Below are 21,551 nucleotides of genomic sequence, written 5' to 3'. Positions count from 1 at the left end.
TATAATTATTATTATTATTTGTGGTATTAAATTATTTTTGAGCAATGACACTTTGAAGGAAAAAATAAAACAGCCTGCATGTTATAAATGTCAACATTTCAAATGTTCCTTCTTACATTGCATCTCTTTGCTCTTTTATTCCACCTTTTCACGTTTTGCTTTTCTTTGTAATTATATTTTTTGAATGCCATCTATCCATCCATTTTATACCGCATGTCCCTTTTGGGGTCGCGGGGGGTCGATGGAGCTTATTTCAGCTGCATTCGGGCGGAAGGCGGGGTACACCCTGGACAAGTTGCTACCTCATCGCTGATGATGATGATTATTATTATTATTATTATTATTATTAAATTGTTGTTTTTGGAGCAATGACACAAAATACAATTACAAAAAAACAAAAAAACATGAAAAGGTGGAATAAAAAATCAAAGCGATGTAACATAAGGAGAAAAAGTTTAAATATTGACATTGATAAAATGCAGGCTGTTTTTGTTTTTTTTCCAGTTTTTTTGTAATTGTATTTTTTGAATGCCATCTATCCATCCAATTTCTAGCGCGTGTCCCTTTTGGGGTCGCGGGGGGTCGATGGAACTTATCTCAGCTGCATTTGGGCGGAAGGCGGGGTACACCCTGGACAAGTCGCTACCTCATCGCTGATGATGATGATGATGATGATGATTATTATTATTATTATTATTATTATTGTTATCATTATTATTATTGTTATTATTATTAAATTGTTGTTTTTGGAGCAATGACACAAAATACAATTACAAAAAAACAAAAAAAATGAAAAGGTGGAATAAAAAAGCAAAGCGATGCAACATAAGGAGAAAAAGTTTAAATGTTGACATTGATAAAATGCAGGCTGTTTTTTGTTTTTTTTCCCAGTTTTTTTGTAATTGTATTTTTTGAATGCCATCCATCCATCCATTTTCTACCGCTTGTCCCTTTTGGGGTCGCGGGGGTGCTGGACCCTATCTCAGCTGCATTCGGGCGGAAGGCGTCGTACACCCTGGACAAGTCGCCCTCTCATCGCAGATGATTATTATTATTATTAATATTATTATTATTAAATTATTTTTTGGAGCAATGACACTTGGAAAAAAAGAAAAAAAAAAGCCTGCATGTTATCAATGTAAACATTTCAACTTTTTCTCCTTACATTGCATCTCTTTGCTCTTTTATTCCACCTTTTCATGTTTTGCTTTTCTTCATAATTGTATTTTTTGAATGCCATCTATCCATCCATTTTCTACCACTTGTCCCTTTTGGGTTTGTGGGGGATGCTGAAGCCTATCTCAGCTGCATTCGGGCGGAAGGCGGGGTATGCCCTGGACATGTCACTATCTCATCGCAGATGATTATTACTAATATTATTATAATTATTATTATCATTAATGTTAAATTATTTTCTGAGCAATAACACTTAAAACAAAACAAAAAAAGCCTGCATGTTATCAATCTCAACATTTCAACTTTTTTCTCCTTACATTGCATCTCTTTGCTCTTTTATTCCACCTTTTCACCTTTTGCTGTTCTTTGTAATTGTATTTTTTGAATGCCATCTATCCATCCATTTTCTACCGCTTGTCCCTTTTGGGTTCACGGGGGATGCTGGAGCCTATCTCAGCTGCATTTGGGCGGAAGGCGGGGTATGCCCTGGACAAGTCGCTACCTCATCGCAGATGATTATTATCATTATTTTTATTATTATTATTAAATTATTTTCTGAGCAATGACACTTTAAAAAAAGAAAAAAAAAACAACCTGCATGTTATCAATGTCAACATTTCAAATGTTCCTTCTTACATTGCATCTCTTTGCTCTTTTATTCCACCTTTTCACGTTTTGCTTTTCTTTGTAATTGTATTTTTTGAATGCCATCTATCCATCCATTTTCTACCGCGTGTCCCTTTTGGGTTCGCGGGGGGTCGATGGAGTTTATCTCAGCTGCATTTGGGCGGAAGGCAGGGTATGCCCTGGACATGTCACCATCTCATCACAGATGATTATTAGTATTATTATTATTATTATGATTATTATTAAATTATTTTCTGAGCAATGACACTTTAAAAAAAACAAAAAAACAGCCTGCCTGTTATCAATGTAAACATTTCAACTTTTTCTCTTTACATTGCATCTCTTTGCTCTTTTATTCCACCTTTTCACGTTTTGCTTTTCTTTGTAATTGTAATTTTTGAATGCCATCTATCCATCCATTTTCTACCTCTTGTCCCATTTGGGGTCGCGGAGGGTGCTGAAGCTTATCTCAGCTGCCTTCGGGCGGAAGGCGGGATACACCCTGGACAAGTCGCCACCTCATCCCAGATTATGATTATACATTTTATCATTATCAATATTATTATTAAATTGTTATTTTTTGAGCAATGACACTTTGAAAAAAAAAAAACAGCCTGCATGTTTTCAATGTCAAGATTTCAACTCTTGTCCTTAGTTTGCATCTCTTTGCTGTTTTATTCCACCTTTTCATATTTTGGTTTTCTTTGTAATTGTATTTTTTGAATGCCATCTATCAATCCATTTTCTACCATGTGTCCTTTTTGGGGTCGCGGGAGTGCTTGAGCCTATATCAGCTGCATTTGGGCGGAAGGCAGGGTGGACCCTGGACAAGTCGCTACCTCATCGCAGATGATTATTAATATCAAATTGTAATTTTTTAAGCAATGACACTTTGGAAAAAAACAAAAAAAACAGCCTGCATGTTTTCAATGTCAACATTTCAACTCTTTCTCCTTACTTTGCATCTCTCTGCTCTTTTATTCCACCTTTTCATATTTTGGTTTTCTTTGTAATTGTATTTTTTGAATGCCATCTATCCATCCATTTCCTACCGCGTGTCCTTTTTGGGGTCGCAGGGGTGCTTGAGCCTATCTCAGCTGCATTCGGGCAGAAGGCGGGGTACACCCTGGACAAGTCGCAACCTCATCGCAGGGCCAACACAGATAACCAACATTCACACACTTAAGGCCCATTTAGTGTTGCCAATCAACCTGGGTCGTTAAAAAAATACCCGCAGGCCACAAATGACTCCCACGCCACACTTTGGAAGCCCCTTGGTTTAAATCTTTACACTTTGTTTTTACAAAGTACCGGGACGGTGTAGCTCGGCAGTGCCAGCAACTTGAGGATTCCAGGTTCAATCCCCGCATCCGCCATCCTAGTCACTGCCGTTGTGTCCTTGGGCAAGAGACTTTACGCACCTGCCCCCAGTGCCACCCACACTGCTTTAAATGTAGCTTAGATATTGGGTTTCACTATCTAAAAGTGCTTTGAGTCACTAGAAAAAAGCGCTATGTAAATATAATTCACTTCATTTTCCCTGTAAACATTATATAATTTTGTATTTTTTTTTACAAACCCCAAAAGCAGTGAAGTAATCACGTTGTGTAAATGGTAAATAAAAAGAGAATACAATGATTTGCAAATCCTTTTCAACTTATATTCAATTGAATGGACTGCAAAGACAATATATTTAACGTTCGAAATGGAAAACGATGTTATTTTTTGCAAATATTAGCTCATTTGGAATTTGGTGCCTGCAACATGTTTCAAAAATCTGGCACAAGTGGCAAAAAAAGAATGCTCATCAAACACTTATTGTGAACATCCCACAGGTGTGCAGGCTAATTGGGAACATGTGGGTGCCATGATTGGGTATAAAAGCAGCAACCATGAAATGCTCAGTCATTCACAAACAAGAACGGGGCGGGGGTCTCCACTTGGTCAACAAACGTGTGAGTAAAATGTTTAAGAACATTTCTCAATCAGCTGTTGCAAGGAATTTAGGGATTTCACCATCCATACTCCAGAAAATCATCAAAAGGTTCAGAAATCTGGTGAATTAACTGCACGTAAGCCATAATACTACGGACCTTGGATCCCTCAGGCGGTATTGCATCAAAAAGCGACATGAGTGTGTAAAGGATATCACCACATGGGCTCAGGAACACTTCAGAAAACCTCTGTCAGTAACTGCAGTTGGTCGCTCCATCTGTAAGTGCAAGTTAAACCTCAACTATGCAAAGCCAAAGCTATTTATCAACAACACCCAGAAACGCCGCCTGCTTTGCTTGGCTCGAGCTCGTCTAAGATGGACTGATGCAAAAGTGTAAAAGTGGTCTGTGGTCTGACGAGTCCACATTTCAAATTGTTTTGGAAACTGTAGACCAAAGAGGAGAAGAACCATCCGGACTCTTCTAGGTGCAACGTGTAAAAGTCAGCATCTGTGATGGTATGGGGGTGTATTAGTGCCCAAGGCATGGGTAACTTACACATCTGTGAAGGCACCATTAATGCTGAAAGGTACATACAGGTTTTGGAACAACATATGTTGCCATCCAAGCAACGTTATCATGGACGCCCCTGCTTATTTCAGCAAGACAATGCCAAGCCACATGTTACCACAGCATAGTAAAAGAGTGCGGGTACCAGACTGGCCTGCCTGTAGTCCAGACCTGTCTCCCATTGAAAATATTTGGTGCAATATGAAGCCTTAAATAGCAGAAGGGAGACTGTTGATCAACTTAAACTGTATTTCAGGCAAGAATGGGAAATAATTCCACTTTAAAAATGTGTCTCCTCAGTTCCCAAACCTTTTACTGAGTGTTGTTAAAAGGAAAGGCCATGTAGCACAGTGGTAAAAATTCCCCTCTGACAACTTTTTTGCAATGTTTTGCTGACATTAAATTCTAAGTTCATGATTATTTGCAAAAAGTGTGAAAATTAAATATCTCTTTTTATTTACCTTTTACTCAACGTGAAAACTTCACTGCTTTTGGCTTTTCTTGGTGTGTTTATCTTTTAAGGCAAGTTACCAGATCAGCAGTTTTTTTATGTTTACGTTGATCCATTACATACTCAAAATGAACCGGAAAATGCGTAGTTACTGATTGGTGCACTTTTCCCCAAGTTAAAACCTTATCTTGGTAAAGGGATTTTAAAAAATGGCAAAACATTTATTTAAACGTACACTATAAAAAAAAAAAAATCCTATTTTTATGGTTAATTTACTCAAAATTTCTACTAGATTTAAAAAAATAATAATTAAATAGGTTATAAAACTGTAAAATTTAAGACATTATCTGTAAATAAACAAGCCGCCTGTTATTTTAAGTAATATGCCAGTAATGACAAACTATGTTTATTTCTATTTTTTACAGAAAAATACCAAATAAATTATACATATCATTTTCTGTTTTCTCAAATTACTTTCAAAATCATGTAAAATTACAGTAATCAACTTTCATCAAATATGTCACTTGTTATATAAAAGTCTATATCCATACTAACAATCTAACAGTTTTATATGTAATTTTAAGGTAAATCTTATTCTTTTTAATATTAATGTGTATTTTTACATTCAAGTCAAAGTATATGTAGCGTCTTATATAAACGTATATGCTCATACTGACAATTTAACATTTTTCTCAGTAATATGACGTACATTAGTGACTGCAAGACATACTTGATCAACAGCCATACAAGTCACACTGACGGTGGTCGTACAAACAACTTTAGCACTGTTACAAATATGCGCCACACTGTGTAACCACACCAAACAAGAATGACAAACACATTTAAAGAGAACATCTTCACCGTAAAACATTAACACAACAGAAAAAATACCCAGAATCCCATGTGTTACAATATACACCCCCACCACCAAACCCCGCACGGAGGGGGGCGGGGTTAGGTTGTAGCGGGGGAATAGCCCGTAAGAGTCAGCGCTGCATGGGATTCTGGGTATTTGTTATGTTGCGTTTATGTTGTGTTACAGTGGCGCATATTTGTAACAGTGTTAAAGTTGTTTATACGGCCACCCTCAGTGTGACCTGCATGGCTGTTGATCAAGTATGTCTTGCAGTGACTATCAGAAGTCTGTTAAAGCCATACACATCATGCGTTGAAGTCGCCACGCAGAGTGCGACAAGGCGCTGTCACGGTACGCCTGTGATATATTTGCCCGGGCAAACATCGGGTCAATCCTACGAGAGGGTCAGCGAAAGTCTCGCGGTAAAATCGGTAGGATCGGTAAGTATATTGTTAGGTCGGGATTAGCCATTCATAGAAGGTGAACTCATTTTGCACCAAGTTCCTGCATCCAGTGGCCCCTCGGTGAGGTGAATGTGAGAATCCTGATCCTAACAATTCAGAAAAAATCTGTAAAATAATGGTATTTTTTTGTGGAACTGCCAGGATTGTCACTTCATTAATTGATCGTAGAGGAGCCAGATGAGGTGTTTCGGGCATCTGGTCAGGATGCCACCCGAACGCCTCCCTAGGGAGGTGTTTAGGGCACGTCCAACCGGTAGGAGGCCACGGGGAAGACCCAGGACACGTTGGGAAGACTATGTCTCCCGGCTGGCCTGGGAACGCCTCGGGACCCCCCGGGAAGGGCTAGACGAAGTGGCTGGGGAGAGGGAAGTCTGGGTTTCCCTGCTTAGGCTGTTGCCCCCGCGACCCGACCTCGGATAAGCGGAAGATGATGGATGGATGGATGGATGGATAATTGATCGTAATAATTTGGAAAAAGCTCTGTAGAATAAAGGTATTTTTCTGCATAACCGTTTGCATGGTCACTTTATTAAAGGTGGTAACTCTTAATAATTTGGTAAAAATCTGTAAAATCACGATATTTCTCCACAAAACGTTTCATGGAAATTTCTGTGAATACGTTTTTGATCATTTTTTTGGTTTACAATGTTTTACTTTAATTTTATGGTTTTCGTTTGGCAGCCGTAGCTGCATAAACATTTTTTTTACAGTGTAGGACTATTATCCTGGAGTCTCAATATCAATCAATCAATGTTTATTTATATAGCCCCAAATCACAAATGTCTCAAAGGACTGCACAAATCATTACGACTACAACATCCTCGGAAGAACCCACAAAAGGGCAAGGAAAACTAACACCCAGTGGGCAGAGAGAATTCACATCCAGTGGGACGCCAGTGACAATGCTGACTATGAGAAACCTTGGAGAGGACCTCAGATGTGGGCAACCCCCCCTCTCTAGGGGACCGAAAGCAATGGATGTCGAGCGGGTCTAACATGATACTGTGAAAGTTCAATCCATAGTGGCTCCAACACAGCCGCGAGAGTTCAGTTCAAGCGGATCCAAGACCGCAGCGAGAGTCCCGTCCACAGGAAACCATCTCAAGCGGATCAGCAGCGTAGAGACGTCCCCAACCGATACAGGCGAGCGGTCCATCCTGGGTCCCGACGAGCGGTCCATCCTGGGTCTCGACTCTGGACAGCCAGTACTTCATCCATGGTCATCGGACCGGACCCCCTCCACAAGGGAGGGGGGGACATAGGAGAAAGAAAAGACTCTGATGCAAAGTCACATTTCTGTATTTATTTATTTTTGTGCAGCCGTCACAGAGGCTCCAGACGACAAATGGCAGTCAGCAAACTGACAGGTCGGGACTCGAAATGCCGTCATTCGGTTTTATGTAAGAGACTGTTCACAGCCCTCTAAATCCAAGCCCTTCAATCAATGTCTTATCTTCTGGGTGCCGCGCACGGGGCGAGAAAAAAAAGGAGTTCTGACGTTCCGCCTTGACCCGCAGCAGCCTGCAGCGGGGCGACGCAATCTGCGGATCAATGATTGCCTCGACGGGGCTGATAATGCGCCCCCTGTCTCCGGCGCGCCGCCTGCTTTGTGTTCAAACGGCATAAAAGATGACGAACGGCGTGGAGATTGAGCCGGCCGTCGGCCCGCTCGTTTCATTCCGCCATGCTCCGTTCACACCTTTCGCCGTGTATATTTTATGAGGTAAGGCGGAGACAAGACTGCACTCGGGTGTCGGCGACCCCGGTGTGTTATTGAAGTGCTTCAATGCACTCCCTTGAAAGAGATGTTTCCGGACCATAGGGCTCACCGGATAATAAGGCGCACTGCCAATGAGCATGTCTTTTTTCCATATATGAGTTGGGAAATTGTGTTAGATGTAAATATATACGGAATACAATGATTTGCAAATAATTTTCAACCCATATCCACTCAAATGCACAACAAAGACAAGATATTTAATGTTCAAACTCATAAACTTTTTTTTTTTTTGCTGTCAGTCACACTTTTCCCAAAGTAGTTAGGAAAGGGCATGTTCACCACTGTGTTACATCACCTTTTCTTTGAACAACACTCAATAAACGTTTGGGAACTGAGGAAACTAATTGCTGAAGCTTTGAAAGTGGAATTCTTTCCCATTCTTGTTTTATGTAGAGCTTCAGTCGTTCATTTTACGCTTCATAATGAAATGAAATGAAATGAATTATATTTATATAGCGCTTTTTCTCTAGTGACTCAAAGCGCTTTACAAATCCAATATCTAAGTTACATTTAAACCAGTGTGGGTGGCACTGGGAGCAGGTGGGTAAAGTGTCTTGCCCAAGGACACAAGGGGAGGGACTAGGATGGCGGAAGCGGGAATCGAACCTGCAACCCTCAAGTTGCTGGCACGGCCGCTCTACCAACCGAGCTGAAATGCGCCACACATTTTCCATGGGAGACAGGTCTGGACTGCAGGCGGGCCAAAAAAGTACCAGCACTCTTTTTTTTTATGAAGCCACGCTGTTGTAACACGTGCTGAATGTGGCTCGGCATTGTCTTGCTGAAATAAGCAGGGGCGTCCATGAAAAAGATGGCAGCATATGATGTTCCAGCACCTGTATGTACCTTTCAGCATTAATGGTGCCTTCACAGATGTGTAAGTTACCCATGCCTTGGGCACTAATGCACCCCCATACCATCACAGATGCTGGCTTTTCAACTTTGCGTCGATTACAGTCTGGATGGTTCGCTTCCCCTTTGGTCCGGATGACACAATGTCGAATATTTCCAAAAACAATTTGAAATGTGGACTCGTCAGACCACAGAACACTTTTCCACTTTGCATCAGTCCATCTTAGATGATCAACGGCGTTTCTGGATGTTGTTGATAAATGGCTTTCACTTTGCATAGTAGAGCTTTAACTTGCACTTACAGATGTAGCGACAAACTGTATTTAGCGACAGTGGTTTTCTGAAGTGTTCCTGAGCCCATGTGGTGATATCCTTTAGAGATTGATGTCGGTTTTTGATGCAGTGCCGTCTGAGGGATCGAAGGTCACGGTCATTCAATGTTGGTTTCCGGCCATGCCGCTTACGTGGAGTGATTTCTCCAGATTCTCTGAACCTTTTGATGACATTATGGACCGTAGATGTTGAAATCTCAAAATTTCTTGCAAATGCACTTTGAGAAACGTCGTTCTTAAACTGTTTGACTATTTGCTCACACAGTTGTGGACAAAGGCGTGTACCTCGCCCCATCCTTTCTTGTGAAAGACTGAGCATTTTTTTTGGGGAAGCTGTTTTTATACCCAATCATGGCACCCACCTGTTCCCAATTAGCCTGCACACGTGTGGGATGTTCCAAATAAGTGTTTGATGAGCATTCCTCAACTTTATCCGTATTTTTTGCCGCCTTTCCCAACTTCTTTGTCACGTGTTGCTGGCATCAAATTCTAAAGTTAATGATTATTTGCAAAGAAAAATTGGTTATCAGTTTGAACATGAAATATGTTGTCTTTGTACCATATTCAACTGAATATGGGTTGAAAAGGATTTGCATATTCCGTATTCCGTTTATATTTACATCTAACACAATTTCCCAACTCATATGGAAACGGGGTTTGTATAAGACCACCAAAAACAGACATGATGGCGGGCAGTTTGTGACTTTGTTTTCCATCCATCCATCTTCTTCCGCTTATCCGAGTTCGGGTCGTGGGGGCAGCAGCCTAAGCAGGGAAGGACCTACTCAGTGGCCTAGTGGTTAGAGTGTCTGCTCTGAGATCGGTAGGTTGTGAGTTCAAACTCTGGCCAAGTCATATCAAGCATAGCTCGGTTGGTAGAATGGCTGTGCCAGCAACTTGAGGGTTGCAGGTTCGATTCCCGCTTCCACCATCCTAGTCACTGCCGTTGTGTCCTTGGGCAAGACACTTTACCCACCTGCTCCCAGTGCCACCCACACTGGTTTAAATGTAACTTAGATATTGGGTTTCACTATGTAAAGCGCTTTGAGTCACTTGAGAAAAGCGCTATATAAATATAAATCACTTCACATCAAAGACTATAAAAATGGGACCCATTACCTTCCTGCTTGGCACTCCGCATCAAGGGTTGGAATTGGGGGTTAAATCACCAAAAATGATTCCCGGGCGTGGCCACAGCTGCTGCCCACTGCTCCCCTCACCTCCCAGGGGGTGATCAAGGGTGATAGGTCAAATGCAGAGAATAATTTCGCCACACCTAGTGTGTGTGTGACTATCAATGGGACTTTAACTTTTAAGCCCAGACTTCCCTCTCCCCAGCCACTTCGTCCAGCTTTTCCCGGGGGATCCCGAGGCGTTCCTAGGCCAGCCGGGAGACTTAGTCTTCCCAACTTGTCCTGGGTCTTGCCCGTGGCCTCCTACCGGTCGGATGTGCCCTAAACACCTCCCTAGGGAGGCGTTCGGGTGGCATCCTGACCAGATGCTCGAACCACCTCATCTGGCTCCTCTGGATGTGGAGGAAGAGTGGCTTTACTTTGAGTTCCTCCCGGATGACAGAGCTTCTCACCCTATCTCTAAGGGAGAGGAAACTCATTTCGGCCGCTTGTAGCCGTGATCTTATCCTTTCGGTCATGACCCAAAGCTCATGACCATAGGTGAGGATGGGAACGTAGATCGACCGGTAAATTGAGAGCTTTGCCTTCCGGCTCAGCTCCTTCTTCACCACAACGGATCGATACAACGTCCGCATTACTGAAGACGCCGCCTGTCGATCTCACGATAAACTCTTCCCTCACTCGTGAATAAGACTCCAAGGTACTTGAACTCCTCCACTTGGGGCAGGGTCTCCTCCCCAACCCGGAGATGGCACTCAGCCCTTTTACGGGCGAGAACCATGGACTCGGTCTTGGAGGTGCTGATTCTTATTTGTTTTATTTTTCCAAATAAAGCTTCGTCTTCCGCCGGGTCGCTTTTTAGCTCCGCCTCCAACTGCTCGCCCTTGCCGTTCGCTTTTCAGCTCCATGTCGCCGTCTGCTTCTCGCTCTCGGTCGCTTTTGTTCTTTATTCGCTGGTTTTCTGACTCTTTCTGCCTGGTCCTCCTCTGCTGCTGCCATTTTAAACAATGACAGGGGATTACAGAACTTCATCCCAGCTGGGCGATCCACACACCTGATGTCCATTTCAGATGTGTGACTGCCATCATATTGCAGTCTACACGTATCTCTTATGTGTGACTGCCATCATATTGCAGTCTACGGGTGTCTCTTATGTGCGACTGCCATCATATTGCCGCCTACACGTATCTCTTATGTGTGACTGCCATCATATTGCAGTCTACGCGTGTCTCTTATGTGCGACTGCCATCATATTGCCGCCTACACGTATCTTTTATGTGTGACTGCCATTATATTGAAGTCTACACGTATCTCTTATGTGTGACTGCCATTATATTGCAGTCTACACATATATATTATGTGCGACTGCCATCGTATTGCAGTCGACACATCTCTTATTTGTGACTGCCATCATATTGCAGTCGACACATACCTATTATGTGTAACTGCCATCGTATGGCAGTCTTCACATATCTCTTATGTGTAACTGCCATCGTATGGCAGTCTTCACATATCTCTTATGTGTGACTGCCATCGCATGGCAGTCTTCACATATCTCTTATGTGTGACTGCCATCATATTGCAGTCTACATGTATCTTATGTGTGACTAACATCATACTGCAGTCTACACGCATCTCTTATGTGTGACTGCCATCATATTGCAGTCTACACGTATCTCTTGTGTGTGACTGCCATTATATTGCAGTCTACACGCATCTCTTATGTGTGACTGCTATCATATTGCCGTCTACACGTATCTTTTATGTGTAACTGCCATCATATGGCAGTCTACACGTATCTTTTGTGTGACTGCCATTATATTGAAGTCCACACGTATCTCTTATGTGTGACTGCCATTATATTGCAGTCTACACATATATATTATGTGCGACTGCCATCGTATTGCAGTCGACACATACCTATTATGTGTAACTGCCATCGTATGGCAGTCTTCACATATCTCTTATGTGTGACTGCCATCGCATGGCAGTCTTCACATATCTCTTATGTGTGACTGCCATCATATTGCAGTCTACATGTATCTTATGTGTGACTAACATCATACTGCAGTCTACACGCATCTCTTATGTGTGACTGCCATCATATTACAGTCTACACGTATCTCTTGTGTGTGACTGCCATTATATTGCAGTCTACACGCATCTCTTATGTGTGACTGCCATCATATTGCAGTCTGCACGTTTCTTATGTGTGACTGCCATCATATTGCCGTCTACACGTATCTTTTATGTGTAACTGCCATCATATTGCAGTCTACACGTATCTATGTGTGACTGCCATTATATTGCAGTTCACACATATGTCTTATGTGCGACTGCCATCATATTGCAGTCGACACGTATCTCTTATGTGTGATTACCATCATATTACAGTCTACACTTATATTTTATGTGACTGCCATCATATGGCAGTCTACATTTATATTTTATGTGTGACTGCCATCATATTGCAGTTTACACATATCTCTTATGTTTGACTGCCATCATATTGCAGTCTACACATATCTTTTGTGTGACTGCCATCATATGGCAGTCTACATTTATATTTTGTGTGACTGCCATCATATTGCAGTTTACACATATCTCTTATGTGTGACTGCCATCATATTGCAGTTTACACGTATCTCTTATGTGTGACTGCCATCATATTGCAGCCTGCACCCATCTCTTATGTGTGACTGCCATCAAATTGCAGTCTACACATATCTTTTGTGTGACTGCCATCATATGGCAGTCTACATTTATATCTTATCTGTGACTGCCATCATATTGCAGTTTACACATATCTCTTATGTTTGACTGCCATCATATTGTTGTGTATATTTATCTTTTATATGTGATTGCCATCATATGGCAGTCTGCACATATCTCTTATGTGTGACTGCCATCTACTGGTCACACTTATCATTACACCATATACCAAATAAAATTGCATCGTGGTCCGTTATCACCACCAAAACTATTCCGTACATTAGGCGCACCAGGTTATAAGGCGCACTGTTGAGTTTTTCGGTGCGCCTTATAGTCTGAAAAATACTGTATAGGGCTTTGGGGCTTTACCTTACATTCAGCTATAATCGCTCAATCCCAAAAATTGGAAGACTTCAATTGGTATCATTTCAATGTCGGCGTCACAATTCCAACGAATCTGGTTCTTACATTCTTGAACACATTTCAGACAAAAATAAAAGCTGTTGCCACTTGAAAGGTCGGAGGGTGCTTCACATTGTTGTTGTTGTTCAGAAGAAGAAACCAATTTGTCACCAAAGTCGAGATTTTTTCGCGTGGTGACGAACGATCGGAGCGAAGGCTCGATGATTTTCGAACCAAGTCATCGGGTCTTGCTGGTCCGAGGACAGAAATATCCGTAATAGTTATTGATTCCATCTTCTGTGCTGTGTCTCTTTTGAAATTGCCAACAGATTCGGTCTCATCTTTCACCGAAATGAGCCTGTCCTCCACAAGATGGACCTGGAGACGCTGGCCTACGTGCGAAACATCAGCCTGCGGGATTTCAACTGCGTGCCCAAGTCCGCGGCCTACACCCACCTGGGCGGGTACTACTTTGTCGACTGCCAGCCCGACTCCACCGGCGCCGCTCGGCCTCAGATCATCGTGGACGGGGTGACGGACGCCGTGGTCGGCCAGAACGGCGACGTCACCGGGACGCCCTACGTGTCCCCGGACGGCCGCTACCTGGTCACCGTGGACGACGGCAACGGGCTGATGAGGATCCAGACCGTCTCGGAGCGAGGGGACGTCGGGGCGCCGTACGACATCCACACCAACCTTCACATCTCCGACCTGGCCTTCCAGCGCTCCTTCACCGAGGCGCAGCGGTACAACGTGTTCGGGAGCTCCGGCCGACAGACCGACGTTCTGTTCGTGGAGCTCAGCAGCGGCAAAGTGAAGATGATCAAGAGCTTGAAGGATCCCATCAAGGCGTACGAGTGGCCGTGGAGCAGCAAGAACCGGGTGGTACTCGGCGGCGGCGTCTTCGGCCAGTACCTCATGACCCCGTCCAGGGAGTCCCTCTTCATCCTGGACGGGCGGCTCAACAAGCTCAACTGTGAGATCACCGGCGTCGCCAAGGGCAACGTGCTGGCCTGGGTGGGGGAGTCTTAGATCCCCAACCAGTTTTTCTTTCCCCTGAGAACGTACCGTTGCACTGAATTTGCCGTCATCACCGATTTTTAGGAATTGCTGGGGATCGAAAAACCAGAAACAAAGCAAATAAACCTGGGAAATTTTGTTAGATGCAAATATAAACGGAATGCAAAGATTTGCAAAGATTTTCAACCCGTATTCAGTTGAATATGCTACAAACTAGTGCCACCCACACTGGTTTAAATGTAACTTAGATATTGGGTTTCACTATGTAAAGCGCTTCGAGTCACTAGAGAAAAGCGCTATATAAATATAATTCACTTCACTTCACAGTCCGGTACACAGTCTGGTCCGCGGTCTGGTCCGCGGTCTGGTCCGCGGTCTGGTCTTATCTGGTCCATAGTCTGCTGTGATGATGTTCCGGAACACACTTTTGCTCCAACAGAAGTGGACTCAAGTGGTCCAAGAACCAATAATAGGTGTTCTCCTGTTGCATCATTCTATATGGGCGGTTGGTAGAGCGGCCGTACAAGCAACTTGAGGGTTGCAGGTTCGATTCCCGCTCCCGCCATCCTAGTCACTGCCGTTGTGTCCTTGGGCAAGACACTTTACCCACCTGCTCCCAGTGCCACCCACACTGGTTTGAATGTAACTTAGATATTGGGTTTCACTATGTAAAGCGCTTCGAGTCTCTAGAGAAAAGCGCTATATAAATATAATTCACTTCACTTCACAGTCTGGTCTACAGTCTGGTCCGCAGTCTGGTACACAGTCTGGTCCGCAGTCTGGTACACAGTCTGGTCCGCAGTCTGGTCCGCCGTCTGGTCCGCAGTCTGGTCCGCCGTCTGGTCCGCAGTCTGGTCCACAGTCTGGTCTACAGTTTGGTCTTATCTGGTCCGTAGTCTGCTGTGATGATGTTCCGGAACAAACTTTTGCTCCAACAGAAGTGGACTCAAGTGGTCCAAGAACCAATAATAGGTGTTCTCCTGTTGCATCATTTTACATGGCCCGCCACATTTTATATGGGCGGCATAAGTAAAGCGGCCGTACCAGCAACTTGAGGGTTGCAGGTTCGATTCCCGCTTCCGCCATCCTAGTCACTGCCTTGTGTCCTTGGGCAAGACACTTTACCCACCTGCTCCCAGTGCCACCCACACTGGTTTAAATGTAACTTAGATATTGGGTTTCACTATGTAAAGCGCTTTGAGTCACTAGAGAAAAGCGCTATATAAATATAATTCACTTCACTTCACAGTCTGGTACACAGTCTGGTCCAAAGTCTGGTCCGCAGTCTGGTCCGCGATCTGGTCCACAGTCTGGTCCGTAGTCTGCTGTGATGATGTTCCGGAACACACTTTTGCTCCAACAGAAGTGGACTCAAGTGGTCCAAGAACCAATAATAGGTGTTCTCCTGTTGCATCATTTTACATGGCCCGCCACATTTTATATGGGCGGTTGGTAGAGCGGCCGTACCAGCAACTTCAGGGTTGCAGGTTCGATTCCCGCTTCCGCCATGCTAGTTACTGCCGTTGTGTCCTCGGGCAAGACACTTTACCCACCTGCTCCCAGTGCCACCCACACTGGTTTAAATGTAACTTAGATATTGGGTTTCACTATGTAAAGCGCTTTGAGTCACTAGAGAAAAGCGCTATATAAATATAATTCACTTCACTTCACAGTCTGGTACACAGTCTGGTCCGCGGTCTGGTCCGCGGTCTGGTCCGCCGTCTGGTCCGCCGTCTGGTCCGCCGTCTGGTCCGCCGTTTTGTCCGCCGTCTGGTCCACAGTCTGGTCCACAGTTTGGTCTTATCTGGTCCATAGTCTGCTGTGATGATGTTCCGGAACACACTTTTGCTCCAACAGAAGTGGACTCAAGTGGTCCAAGAACCAATAATAGGTGTTCTCCTGTTGCATCATTTTACATGGCCCGCCACATTTTATATGGGCGGTTGGTAGAGCGGCCGTGCCAGCAACTTGAGGGTTGCAGGTTCGATTCCCGCTTCCGCCATCCTAGTCACTGCCGTTGTGTCCTCGGGCAAGACATTTTACCCACCTGCTCCCAGTGCCACCCACACTGGTTTAAATGTAACTTAGATATTAGGTTTCACTATGTAAAGCGCTTTGAGTCACTAGAGAAAAGCGCTATACAAATATAATGCACTTCACTTCACAGTCTGGTACACAGTCTGGTCTACAGTCTGGTCCAAAGTCTGGTCCGCAGTCTTTGTCCGCAGTCTGGTCCGCAGTCTGGTCAACAGTCTGGTCCGCAGTCTGGTCCGCAGTCTTTGTCCGCAGTCTGGTCCGCAGTCTGGTCCGCAGTCTGGTCCATAGTCTGGTCCACAGTCTGATCCACAGTTTGGTCTTATCTGGTCCGTAGTCTGCTGTGATGATGTTCCGGAACACACTTTTGCTCCAACAGAAGTGGACTCAAGTGGTCCAAGAACCAATAATAGGTGTTCTCATCTTGCATCATTTTACATGGCCCGCCACATTTTATATGGGCGGTTGGTAGAGCGGCTGTACAAGCAACTTGAGGGTTGCAGGTTCGATTCCCGCTTCCGCCATCCTAGTCACTGCCGTTGTGTCCTCGGGCAAGACACTTTACCCACCTGCTCCCAGTGCCACCCACACTGGTTTAAATATAACTTAGATATTGGGTTTCACTATGTAAAGCGCTTCAAGTCACTAGAGAAAAGCGCTATATAAATATAATTCACTTCACTTCACAGTCTGGTACACAGTCTGGTCTACAGTCTGGTCTACAGTCTGGTCTACAGTCTGGTCCGCAGTCTTTGTCCGCAGTCTGGTCCAAAGTCTGGTCCAAAGTCTGGTCCAAAGTCTGGTCCGCAGTCTGGTCCACAGTCTGGTCCACAGTCTGGTCTTATCTGGTCCGTAGTCTGCTGTGATGATGTTCTGGAACACACTTTTGCTCCAACAGAAGTGGACTCAAGTGGTCCAAGAACCAATAACAGGTGTTCTCCTGTTGCATCATTTTACATGGCCCGCCACATTTTATATTGGCGGCATAGCTCGGTTGGTAGAGCGGCCGTGCCAGCAACTTGAGGGTTGCAGGTTCGATTCCCGCTTCCGCCATCCTAGTCACTGCCGTTGTGTCCTCGGGCAAGACACTTTACCCACCTGCTCCCAGTGCCACCCACACTGGTTCAAATGTAAAAATTAGATATTGCTTATCACTATTTAAAGCGCTTTGAGTCACTAGAGAAAAGCGCTATATAAATATAATTCACTTCACTTGCCAAAGACAACATATTTTATGTTCAAACTGATAAAAATAAATATTGTTTTGCATCCATCCATCCATCTTCTTCCGCTTATCCGAGGTCGGGTTGCGGGGGCAACAACCTAAGCAGGGAAACCCAGACTTCCCTCTCCCCAGCCACTTCGTCCAGCTCTTCCCGGGGGATCCCGAGGCGTTCCCAGGCCAGCCGGGAGACATAGTCCTCCCAACGTGTCCTGGGTCTTCCCCGTGGCCTCCTACCATTTGGACGTGCCCTAAACACCTCCCTCGGGAGGCGTTCGGGTGGCATCCTGACCAGATCTGGCTCCTCTCGATGTGGAGCAGCAGCGGCTTTACTCCCATGTGCTCTCTGGCAAACTTCAGATGGGCCTGGACATGCACTGGCTTAAGCAGGGGGACACGTCTGGCACTGCAGGATTTGATTCCCTGTCGACGTAGTGTGTTACTGATGGTAACCTTCCATCCATCTTCTTCCGCTTATCCGAAGTCGGGTCGCGGGGGCAACAACCTAAGCAGGGAAACCCAGACTTTCCTCTCCCCAGCCACTTCGTCTAGCTCTTCCCGGGGGATCCCGAGGCGTTCCCAGGCCAGCCGGGAGACTTAGTCTTCCCAACGTGTCCTGGGCCTCTTACCGGTTGGCCATGCCCTAAACACCTCCCTCGGGAGGCGTTCGGGTGGCTTCCTGACCAGATGCCCGAACCACCTCATCTGGCTCCTCTCGATGTGAAGGAGCAGCCGCTTTATTTTGAGTTCCTCCCGGATGGCAGAGCTTCTCACCCTATCTCTAAGGGAGAGCCCCGCCACACGGCGGCGGAGGAAACTCATTTCGGCCGCTTGTACCCGTGATCTTATCCTTTCGGTCATGACCCAAAGCTCATGACCATAGGTGAGGATGGGAACGTAGATCGACCGGTAAATTGAGAGCTTTGCCTTCCGGCTCAGCTCCTTCTTCCCCACAACGGATCGGTACAACGTCCGCATTACTGAAGACGCCGCACCGATCCGCCTGTCGATCTCACGATCCACTCTTCCCTCACTCGTGAACAAGACTCCTAGGTACTTGAACTCCTCCACTTGGGGCAGGGTCTCCTCCCCAACCCGGAGATGGCACTCCACCCTTGTCCGGGAGAGAACCATGGACTCGGACTTGGAGTTGCTGATTCTCAATCCGGCCGCTTCACACTCGACTGCGAACCGATCCAGCGAGAGCTGAAGATCCCGGCCAGATGAAGCGATCAGGACCACATCATCTGCAAAAAGCAGAGACCTAATCCCGCGGCCACCAAACCGGAACCCCTCAACACCTAGAAATTATGTCCATAAAAGTTATGAACAAAATCGTTTTGCAAATAATCATTAACTTTAGAATTTAGTGCATCCCGAACGAGTCTGAGTCCATAAGAAGTTGGGAAAGTTGGCAGTGAATACAGATTAAGTTGAGGAATGCTCATCAAACACTTATTCGGAACATCCCACAGGTGTGCAGGCTAATTGGGAACAGGTGGGTGCCATGCAAGACAATGCCAAGCCACATTCAGCACGTGTTACAACAGCGTGGCTTCCTTAAAAAAAGAGTGGTGGTACTTCCAGTCCAGACCTGTCTCCCATCGAAAATGTGTGGCGCTTTATGAAGCGTAAAATACGACAGTGGAGACCCCGGACTGTTGAACGACTGAAGCTCTACATAAAACAAGAATGGGAAAGAATTCCAGTTTTCAAAGCTTCAACAATTATTTTCCTCAGTTCCCAAACGTTTATTGGGTGTTGTTAAAAGAAAAGGTGATGTAACACAGTGGTGAACATGCCCTTTCCCAACTACTTTGGCACGTGTTGCAGCCATGAAATTCTAAATTAATTATTTGCAAGAAAATATAAAAAAAATGTATAAGTTTGAACATTAAATATCTTTTTTTGTAATGCATTCTTCCAGTCCAGACCTGTCTCAAATCGAAAATGTGTGGCGCATTTTGAAGTTTAAAATACGACAGCGGAGACCCCGGACTGTTGGACTGAAGCTCTACATAAAACAAGAATAGGAAAGAATTCCTCTTTCCAAAGCTTCAACAATTATTTTCCTCAGTTCCCAAACGTTTATTGAGTGTTGTTAAAAGAAAAGGTGATGTAACACAGTGGTGAACATGCCCTTTCCCAACTACTTTGGCACGTGTTGCAGCCATGAAATTCTAAGTTAATTATTTTCAAAAAAATATAAAAAAAATGTTATAAATTTGAACATTAAATATCTTGTCTTTGTAGTGCATTCTTCCAGTCCAGACCAGTCTCAAATCAAAAATGTGTGACGCATTTTGAAGTTTAAAATACGACAGCGGAGACCCCGGACTGTTGGACTGAAGCTCCACATAAAACAAGAACGGGAAAGAATTCCACTTTCCAAAGCTTCAACAATTATTTTCCTCAGTTCCCAAACGTTTATTAAGTGTTGTTAAAAGAAAAGGTGATGTAACACAGTGGTGAACATGCCCTTTCCCAACTACTTCGGCACGTGTTGCAGCCATGAAATTCTAAGTTGATTATTTGCAAAAAAATGTTATAAGTTTGAACATTAAATATCTTTTTTTGTAGTGCATTCAACTGAATATGGGTTGAAAATTATTTGCAAATCATTGTATTCCGTTTATATTTACATCTAACACAATTTCCCAACTCCTATGGAAACGGGGTTTGTACATCAAATGTAGATCAGGATCGTCTTTCTCGGCGTCAACCCTCCCAAACTTTCCTTCCCGTGCCTTCAAGCTGAAATCCTCCTCCTTCAGAGGAATTAACGTGATGATCCCCCCGTGCGCCCATCGACCCGCCCGTTAACATCGCGGCAGACGGGCTGCTCCTCTCTACCCCGCTGATTAAAGGCAGCCCGTGGCGTGATCCCATCCAGTCAGAAGTGGCGCCCGGGAGCTTCATTACGAACGGGCGCTCTCCAACCTTTAATCCCCAATTATTAAAGCAGCGCCGGGGAAGTTTTCCTTTCTGACCCCGAAGCTGAAAAATCAAAGCCGACTCGTTATTCCACTTTAATGAAATTTGGGATCCGAAATAAAACCTCGTAGAGTAGGTAGGTCTGGGTTACTTCTTGCCCCATCCCTGTGAGAATCCTGCCTGTGACTAAAACATTAACCCTCATAAGTGATACATACATTTTTTAGCCTTCTCCATCAGTATATAAATATTTTTTTCTTAAAAAGCCTGAAGTATGAAATCAGATGCATGCATTAAACCAGGGGTCCCCAAACTTTTTGAACCGGGGGCCACATTGGGTTTATATATATATATATATATATATATATATATATATATTCCTCAGAGGGAATTTTAAGCTGCTGGTCACCCCCAAATTATTTTGATGACACATAAGCCAATTTTAAATGAATCCCAGACAGAATAGGTATTTTGACATTTTATTCCAAAGCTTTGGAGAGGCCAATCTATGAACAACACATTCAAATCGCATCACCCAAGTTGATCTGAAAACATTACGGAAGTCTTGCCTTTTTCACTACGCCACTAAACATATACATATATATACATACGTATATATATATATATATATATATATATATGTATATATATATATGTATATATGTATATATATATATGTATATATATATGTGTATATATACATATATGTGTATATATATATATATATATATATATATGTGTGTATATATATATATGTGTGTGTGTATATATACATATGTATGTATATATTTATGCATATATGTATGTATATATATGCATTTATAAATATTCATATATGTATATATAAATACACATATATACGTGGTTTTATATATATATATATATACTTACATATATATATATATATATATATATATATATATACTTACATATATATACATATATGTATATATACATAAATGTGTAAATATGTATATATACACATGTGTGTGTGTATATATATATATATATATGTATATACAAATATTGTATATACATATATATATATAATA

The 21,551-nt window shown here is 43.6% G+C and overlaps 1 protein-coding gene across 4 annotated transcripts in view; it reads left to right on the top strand.

Moving 5' to 3' along the window:
- The window catches only part of fstl5 (follistatin-like 5), a 465,215-nt gene extending 444,111 nt beyond the window's left edge, over nucleotides 1-21,104 (top strand). For all 4 annotated transcript variants that reach the window (XM_061891749.1, XM_061891746.1, XM_061891747.1 and 1 more), the window contains exon 16: nucleotides 13,619-21,104. In XM_061891749.1, the coding sequence (XP_061747733.1) occupies nucleotides 13,619-14,321 (703 nt within the window). In that variant the 3' untranslated portion in view covers nucleotides 14,322-21,104. The remainder of the gene's footprint in view (nucleotides 1-13,618) is intronic.
- The last annotated feature ends 447 nt before the right edge of the window (nucleotides 21,105-21,551 follow it).

Source organism: Nerophis ophidion, linkage group LG29 (assembly GCF_033978795.1).
Source record: "Nerophis ophidion isolate RoL-2023_Sa linkage group LG29, RoL_Noph_v1.0, whole genome shotgun sequence".
NCBI classification, from domain to species: domain Eukaryota; kingdom Metazoa; phylum Chordata; class Actinopteri; order Syngnathiformes; family Syngnathidae; genus Nerophis; species Nerophis ophidion.
This window is presented reverse-complemented; position numbering and strand designations above follow the sequence as displayed.